Genomic DNA, 8,791 nt, shown 5'->3' with positions numbered 1-8,791 from the left:
TAGTAGCTATTAAAATTTTATTTTTATATTCCTGACTAATAGCTAAATTAGAATATAAAGAATTAACATGAAAAGATAAATCTGACTCATATTTAGGAATAAAATTTTCTTTTAAAGCTGCTCTAGAAAGTGTGTCTGAAATATACATCTCTTTACCAGGTACATAAATAACATTTAAATCATAAGCTTGCAATGAAAGCATCATTCTTTGTAACCTTGCTGGTACATCATTTAATGGTTTTTTAAACAAATAGACTAGCGGTTTATGATCAGTATGTACGGTTACCTTATTACCATATACATATTGATGAAATTTTTCACAACCAAATTGAATAGCCAATAACTCTTTTTCAATTTGAGCATATCTTTCTTGTGTAGCTGTTAAAGTTTTAGAACTATAAGCAATAGGTTGTTTATTTTGCATGAGAACTGCGCCTAATGCTGACTTTGATGAATCTACTGACAAAATAAGTGGTATATTCGGATTGTAATGTACTAAGATAGGAGATTTCGTTATTTCCTCCTTTAATGACTGAAGACATTGACTACAATTTTCATCCCATAACCATATAGTATTCTTTTTTAACAGATTTCTGAGAATTTTTGTTTTATCTGACAAATTTTCAATAAAAGGTCCTAAGTAATTAATCATTCCTAATATTCTCTGTAATTCTTTGACATTAGTTGGATCTGGCATATCAAGAATAGCTTTAACTTTATTTTGATCAACTTTTGCACCTTCTTTACTAAATATATAACCTAAAAAACATATTTCATTGACTGAAAATTTGCATTTATTTTTATTGAACTTTAAATTAACCTCTCTAGCCCTTTGCATGACTTTTAATAATCTTTGATTATGAATTTGTTCTGTTTCACCAAATACTAAAATATCATCTACAAAAATCAAAACACCTTCTATATCAGAAAAAATATCTGACATAACTCTTTGAAAAATTTCTGAGGAAGCATTAATACCATAAGGTAATCTTAAGTATCGATAACGACCAAAAGGAGTTTGAAAAGTGCAAAGATCTGAACTAGCATCATCAAGTTTTAACATCCAAAACCCTGAATAAGCATCAAGATGAGAAAAATATGAAGCACCATTTAATATTGACCTAATTTCATCTATGCTTTTAAGAGGATAGCGTTCTCTGACTATATATCTATTAAGATTTCTCGGATCTAGACAAATTCTTAACTGACCTGATTTCTTGACAGTGATGACTACAGAATTTACTCATTCGGTTGGATATGTGACTTTTTCTATAACTTTTAATTTTGACATGCGATCCAATTCTTCTTTTAATTTATTTTTTAAACCAAATGGAACTTTTCTGGGATGATCAATGCATGGAATTGCATTTTGTTGCAACTTGAGGTGACAGACAGGTGGTAGACATCCTAATCCATGAAAAACATCATTAAAATATTCTAAAATTTGATTACTAGACAGATATTTATCATTACTGTTGACTGCAAAAACTTTTTTTAATATTCCTATATCCACACATGTCGGAAGACCTAATACAGTAGCACAATCAATATTTACTATTAAAAATAATATGTATCTTTGACAATTATTGAAAAAACATTTTAAATTACACTGACCAAATACTTGTATAGACGAACCATCAAAACCTTTGACATTTGCACTACAACTTTTGATAATAGACTGTGATAAATTTAATTTGTTAAAAGTATTAAGAGACATTATATTGGTATCAGCACCTGAATCAAGTATACATTTTACTTCAACATTACTAATTAGAACTGATAAATACCATGACTTGTCGTTGTTGACACTCTTCACCATACCGATGAAAAATTGTTCTGAATCATTGTTTGATTTCTCGTTGACATCTCGGACTGGATAAGACGATTCTACAGATCTAATGTTAGATCGATTGGAAAAACAATATTTTGCAAAATGTCCAATCTTGTGACATATTTTACACCTTACTCCTGATGCAGGACATTTGAAACGATGATAACATTGACCACAATGAGTACATTTATTGTTGTTACTTGTCTTTGGTACTGGACTTTGACTGCGTCGACTAGCAAAATTTTGATTGTGAAGATTTTTATTATTTGACTTATTTCTGTTATTACTCGTAGACTGTTTCTTTGACTGTGACTTTGTATACGACTGTGATAAATGTAAAACATTATCTGAATATTGAGAATTTTCCATTGTTTGAGCATTTTGTTGTGCCATGATGACATTATTAGCAATAGATATAGCCTTTTCGAGTGTTAGGTCCGTTTCTTGCAACAATCTTTGACGAACATGTGTTAATCTCGAACTCATGTTAGCTATAAAAATATCTTTAATTAAGGAGTGTTTCAATGTACCAAATTCACATTTATTTCCAATATTTTGTAAGTCCGTAAGAAATGTGTCAATTCCCTCTTCAGGTTTCTGCATTCTCGTGAAAAAAGAATGTCTGACAATAGTTAAGTTTTTCTGTGGCTCAAAATAATTGTCGAATTTAATTTTAATATCTTTTAAAGTTGTTCTGGTTATGTCTATATTGAAAGAATTGTAAATCTCAATACCTTTTTCTCCGATTGTATGTAACATGATGGCTATTTTCCTTTTCTCGGATGCATCTTCCAGATCCGAAGCAAGTAGAAAAAGCTCAAAACATTGCCACCATTTCTTCCAATTAGAATTGTTATTTTGATTTGTTGCAATTATTAATTTTGGTACATTGTTGAAGTTGTGACTTTGTGAACATGCTTCCACGTTTTGTATTGTAGACGTCGACATTTTGAATTTTCAATTTTATTACCATTGACTTTCAGATGACGTAAAATATATATATTCTTCACTTTGTTGCGAATTCTGACACCATATATTATGATGCTAGGTGTAATAAATAAGACTGATTGACTGGATACGTACGACTTTATTATTTTAGACCTTAGACTCAAAGACATGACTCGACATTACATTATTACACACGAACAAGACAAAGAGAAGACATAGACAATAGATATAATCATAGAGTACTTAACATAGACATAATATAACAGATAATAAATTAAGGATATACAACAGTCTACTAACACCATTTATTTTTTTGTTGTTTTTTTTATTTTTGATTTTATTTTTACCGTATTTCTTTTTATTTTTACTTATTGATATTTTAATTTTGTTTTGTTGTACTAACCCAATATGGACTTAAAATTCGTCTGAAACAAAGAATTATTATTATCGATTTTTTAAAGATTGCTCATATTCCATATTTTGAAAATAACATTATTATATTTAAACAGGTTTTTTCAGGCCCAAAAACTTAAATGGAAATGGGCTGGCCACTTCGCCAGACTGCAGGACGAGAGGTGGTCATCCCAAGTAACCACATGGAAAGGTCCAGAGGGCAAAAGGAGGAGAGGTCGGCCACTAGCACGCTGGGCAGATGACGTCGTGGAGCAGGGCCTAACTGGGGATGGCTCAAGATATAATTAAATGGCAATCTCTGGAAGAGGCCTCATAGAGGGTTCTGGTGTACAAACACCTACTTCTTAATTGTTATAATTTTTTACGAATAGCAAATTTGTTTATCTTTATCGATTTTTTATAATCAATTTTTGTACAAAAATCAGAAATAAAAGGCTTTTTATTTATTTATTTAAACAGGTCAAAAAACCGATTTTTTTTTATGTGAATAGGCACGCATTTGACCACAATCTCACCTGATGTTAAGTGACGATGCGGTCGAAGGTGGAGCATGCCTGCCTAATAACAGCCTATTCACTCTGGCCTTGAAGGCACCCAGATTGTATCGTTCGGGAAACACAGACGCGGGCAATGAGTTCCATTCCTTAGCTGTGCGCATCAGAAAAGTAGTCCCAAAGCGTTTTGTGCGCGTAGGTGGCATATCAATGACATAAGGATGGAACGATCGACCGCGCCTAGTGTCCCGATGGCGGAAGGTTGTTGGGGGAATTAGATCGTGTAATTCCTTCGCACACTCACCGAAATATATTTTGTAGAACACCGACAGACGAGCTACCCTACGCCGATGATCGAGACTCTGCAACTTGGTGTCTGTCAGAGTAGGGTCACCTATGAGTCTCTTAGCTCGTTTTTCCACCGAGTCCAAAGTTGCCAGTTGGTATTTGGCGGATCCATCCCAAAGATGGCAGCAATACTCCATACAAGACCGAACTTGTGCTCGATATAGTTGAAGCAGCTGTTCTGGAGTGAAGTATCGCCTGACCTTAGAGAGAATACCTAGTTTTTTTGCTGCAGTTTTTTCTTTGGACTCGATGTGTTGCCCAAAATTCAGATTGGACGATAGCTCTACACCGAGGAGCTGTAGGGAGTCGGTAATTTCCACAGAAACATCCCGGAAAGTCGGAGCCAGGTGTAAAGGGCTCCGTTTAGAGGAGAACACACACGCCTGTGTTTTTGTAGCGTTGAACGTGACCAGATTGGCATCACTCCATTCGGAGACTGCCTGGAGTGCGACGTTCAAGCGGCTGACAATATCCTCTCGACAAGACTGGATAACATCCTTACTAGCCCTTGCACTCGAAAAGTATCTGTCCGTCACTGTGCAGTCGTCAGCATACCCAAAGGTACCGGGGACGAGCAGATCGTTAAGATGCAGCAGGAAGAGGGTAGCGGACAAGACTGATCTCTGAGGAACACCGGCGTCGATAGCCTTTTGGTCCGTCGAGTACCCGTCAAGGACAGCTTGTATTGAACGTTCGCTCAGGAAGTCAGAAATCCAAGTGCAAAGGCCAGGAGGAATACCATATGAAGGAAGCTTGCTTATAAGGCTCGCGTGCCAAACCCTGTCAAAGGCCTTCGAGATATCGAGAGACACGGCAAGTGCTCTGTTTGTGCCGTGTTTGTCAATGGCCTCACTCCATATATGTGTGGCATACACTAGAAGGTCCCCAGTAGAACGGTGCTGGCGGAAACCGTACTGCCGGTCGCTGAGGAGATCGTTACCTTCCAAGTGGGCGAAGAGTTTGTTGTTTAGTGCACGTTCCATAGTCTTACAGAGTATGGACGTGAGAGAGATGGGACGGTAATTGACAGGGTCCGCACGACTACCTTTTTTGGGCACAGGCTGCACGTTGGCAAGCTTCCAAGACTTCGGCACTTTGCCAGTCTTAAGTGACAGGCAATACAGGCGTGTAAGAGGTGGAGACAACTCAGGGGCACAGGTACGCAGGACTATCGCTGGTATACCGTCCGGTCCGCTGGCCTTGTTCACGTCTAGAGTTTGCAGGATTTTAAGGATCTCTTTTTGGCGTATGCGTACTTCTGCCATAATGCAGTCAGCACGAGTTGAGATTGGTGGAGCTTTTCCTGCAACAAAAAGATGACAAAAGAGATGCAAACAAATCCGCTTTCTCTTTTGCAGAATGGGCCAGTGATCCATCAGTCCTCAGCAAGGGTGGAAGTGACGGCCGACAAAAGTTAGATTCAACGGCTTTTGCCAGGGACCAAAACGCTTTGCTCCCAGAAGGGTAAGAAGCTAGTTTGGCCCCAATGCGGCTGATATGGTTGAATCTAGCCCTGCGTAACGTCCTTTTACATGCCTTGGCGGCTTGGTTAAAAGCTTTCTTCAAATTCCGAGAATTTGGAGACTTGCGCGCTCGAGCTTCAGCCCATGCAATATATGCCGACCGCTTTTTGGCTTCTGCACGATAGCATTCCGCATCAAACCATGGGCGAGCTTTTCCATTCGTCGCTACGTCAGAGTATGGTATAAAATATTCCATACCCTGGCGTATAACCGCGGTAATGGCTTCAGCGCAGCTCGACGGAACGACCGATCTATGAATGACATTATATATTTTTTTTTAAATCGAAATATTTCAAATCCATGGCATCAGATACATATGTCTTGTTCTTGGCCACGTGCGAGTGATTTGAAATCTTTATTAAAAAAGAAATTTTAATTAACAAATAGGTAGTTACTCAAATAAATTATCAGTACCTTAAGAGTACATCATTCATTCATTCATTTCAGTCTATTGCAGTACACTGCTGGACATAGGCCTCCACAAATTCGCGCCAAAAATGGCGGGAACTCATTTGTGTTGCCCATAGTCACCACGCTGATCGGCAGGCGGGTTGGTGACCGCAGGGCTGGCTTCGTCGCACCGAAGACGCTGCTGTCGCTGCCCGTCTTCGGCCTGTCTATTTCAAAACCAGCAGTTGCATGGTTATCCCGCCATTAGTCGGGTTTTTAAGTTCCAAGGTGGTAGTGGAACTTTGTTATCCCTTAGTCGCCTTTTACGACACCCACGGGAAGAGAGGGGGTGGCTATATTCTTTACTGCCGTAGCCACAGCCAAGGCTTACACATATAGGTTTTAAGAAAGATAAAAATGTGTACTTTAAGTTATATTCCTATCAGTACTATGAATACATATAGAAAAAAAATCTTTAGTACGAGGACTGAGGACAAAAGAAATTGATAATTTATTTCTTTATAGAAAGAGAAAATGTTTGAACTTAATATCTTTTTATTGCTTAAACATATTATTATAAAATAATATGAGAAAAAATTATATATTACAAGTCAATTTTATACTGTGTTATACTTGACTTTTCTGGAAATTTTGTTCTTAATATAAATATATTGTTAGCTTCAGGAGTTGAGTCCAATGTTTCCAAGTATCCAAACCAATATATGACTAGTCCAGGACCAAATCTATTCCAATAACACATAAGTTGGTCCTTCATGTAACCCAAATGATTCTCCTCATCGCCAAATAGTGCTTTGCTTTCAATCCAGTTTACAATAAATCCATCAATTGCAATCGGAACATCCAGTTTAAAATCAGGTGTCTTATCGTAACCACGCAATCGTAGAACATTCTCATCAGAAAAAGATATATTCATCATTCTTAATTCACTTTCCAGCCGCAATTCATACTCCAATCCTATAGACCTGCAAATTGATAATCAACCAAATTAATAAACCATAAAATTACATGAATATTACTTAATTTAAGGTCAGTTTATAATAGCCAATGAACAATTTTAATGCCAAATAAACTTTATCAGTAGCTCACTTATAGTATATTTATGGCAATATAAATAAATAAATAAATAAAATAAAACTTACTGTTTGATTATATCTGCATAGGGACCATACTGGTTGTCGTTCATGATGCCCTGTAGAAAAGTTATAAATATTAAAACACTCATTACAATATATCTGTACTGTCTTAAATAATAAATTATTTGCTATACCAAAAAGACTTGATAAGCCAAATCCTTGTTTTCAATTAAAGTTGTGTCTTTTAGATATTTCTTTACAATGGTGGAATCTGACGATACATTTTGAAGCAGAGACCTTACAAACAGAGCTGGACTGATACCTTGACTTTCTGCTAATCTGTAAAAACATTAATAAATCAATAAAAATATTTTAGTTTATATGAATTTTATATTAAAATGAATCTAATTTTTTTCTATGAGACCTGTACTGAAATTACATTGAATTTTAAAAAAAGTAAATAAAACAAACAATCAATTTCATACTTTCTTGACAATATGATACTGTTTATATATTTGACAAAGCCACTTATATACAGATGCCATATATTACATATTCATGAGTAACTAATACTCACTGGTTAAAATATTAAATATACTATTCGTAAATGTAGGTTATCTTACTTTAAGATGACATCTCCTTTCTGTTTGTCCCTCATTAACTCTTCATATAGTTCATAATATCTACTTGATATAACAGGTGACTTCCGATAACTTTGCTTCATGGATCTCTGCACAAGCGATGATATAATACTACCGATTGTAAAAGGTGGTATGCTGAAAGTTTTAACAATAATTATTGATATTATAATCAATAATATTAGGCTTTTAATTTTTATAAATGCTTAAATAACTGAAAGTTACTTGATGAAATTAAGATGAATTTTAATACAACTTAATACATAAAACATTTTTATTTAATTTGATAATGATCACAATTCAGCCTATATCATGCCACTGCTGAACATAGGCCTCTTTCTCCATGTAGAAGTAGGAAAATATAACAGGTTGTATAGTTTTTTTTTTTTTTATTATTTGTTCAAATCCAATATTTTGCACAAAAGTAATATTTAGTATTAGAATGGACAAAGATAGTTTAAGGTGTAATTATCTTTGAATGGTTTATGGTTATTGATTTTACTGAAAACAAAGGAACTAAGATAATTATTGTAAATAATAAATAAACTTAGTTTTATTAAAACGATAAAATTAATAATATATTTAATCAGAACAGTAATAAAACAGCATGGTGTAGATACTTGTAACTACAAATATACTCACTCTTTATGTTTCTTTTTCAATTCATTTTCAGTTCTTCTGGTGAAGGATGTCATTTTATTGAAATCTTTTACAATTGCATTGTAAACTTTTAACTGCATTGGTTTAATTTCAGTCATGGTTATTTACTACCTTATCTTAAAATATAGTATTAAAAACGAAAACGTTACGTTGCAAATTTTCTTTTATTCATTAAACCATAATCAAAGAGTATTTGTGAGTTGGCCGACTATTGAACAAAGAGTTATATAAGGTACAAACACTTTATTATTATACTCTTTGTACGAACAACTATAATTTACAATATGCTCCATGTTTACAATTTAGTTGATCAACTTTATTTTACCATTTATTGGTTACCAGCCGCCACAGAGCACATTGTAATCAAATTGTAATAGTAGAGAATAGGGCTTGGAATACCGTTAAAAATTCGGTATCGTTAATTTGTCAAGGTCGGTATAACCTCCATGCT

General features: G+C 34.9%; 2 protein-coding genes across 2 annotated transcripts; both read right to left on the bottom strand.

The window, feature by feature from the left end:
- Window positions 1–1,332: 1,332 nt before the first annotated feature.
- LOC123662084 lies at window positions 1,333–3,065 on the bottom strand. The gene is made up of 2 exons (XM_045596973.1): window positions 1,788–3,065; window positions 1,333–1,407 (listed from the first exon to the last, which is right to left on the bottom strand). The coding sequence occupies exons 1-2, from the start codon at window positions 2,777–2,779 to the stop codon at window positions 1,350–1,352; spliced, it is 1,050 nt and encodes a 349-aa protein (XP_045452929.1). The 5' UTR covers window positions 2,780–3,065; the 3' UTR covers window positions 1,333–1,349.
- Window positions 3,066–6,485: 3,420 nt separating this feature from the next.
- Window positions 6,486–8,743, bottom strand: LOC123662001 (CDAN1-interacting nuclease 1). The gene is made up of 5 exons (XM_045596900.1): window positions 8,323–8,743; window positions 7,666–7,818; window positions 7,237–7,381; window positions 7,109–7,158; window positions 6,486–6,931 (listed from the first exon to the last, which is right to left on the bottom strand). The coding sequence occupies exons 1-5, from the start codon at window positions 8,436–8,438 to the stop codon at window positions 6,553–6,555; spliced, it is 843 nt and encodes a 280-aa protein (XP_045452856.1). The 5' UTR covers window positions 8,439–8,743; the 3' UTR covers window positions 6,486–6,552.
- Between the last annotated feature and the right edge of the window lie 48 nt (window positions 8,744–8,791).

The sequence above is a fragment of the Melitaea cinxia genome, chromosome 18 (assembly GCF_905220565.1).
Source record: "Melitaea cinxia chromosome 18, ilMelCinx1.1, whole genome shotgun sequence".
NCBI classification, from domain to species: domain Eukaryota; kingdom Metazoa; phylum Arthropoda; class Insecta; order Lepidoptera; family Nymphalidae; genus Melitaea; species Melitaea cinxia.
Note: the sequence above shows the minus strand (reverse complement) of the source record. Positions and strands in the feature narration are given on the sequence as shown.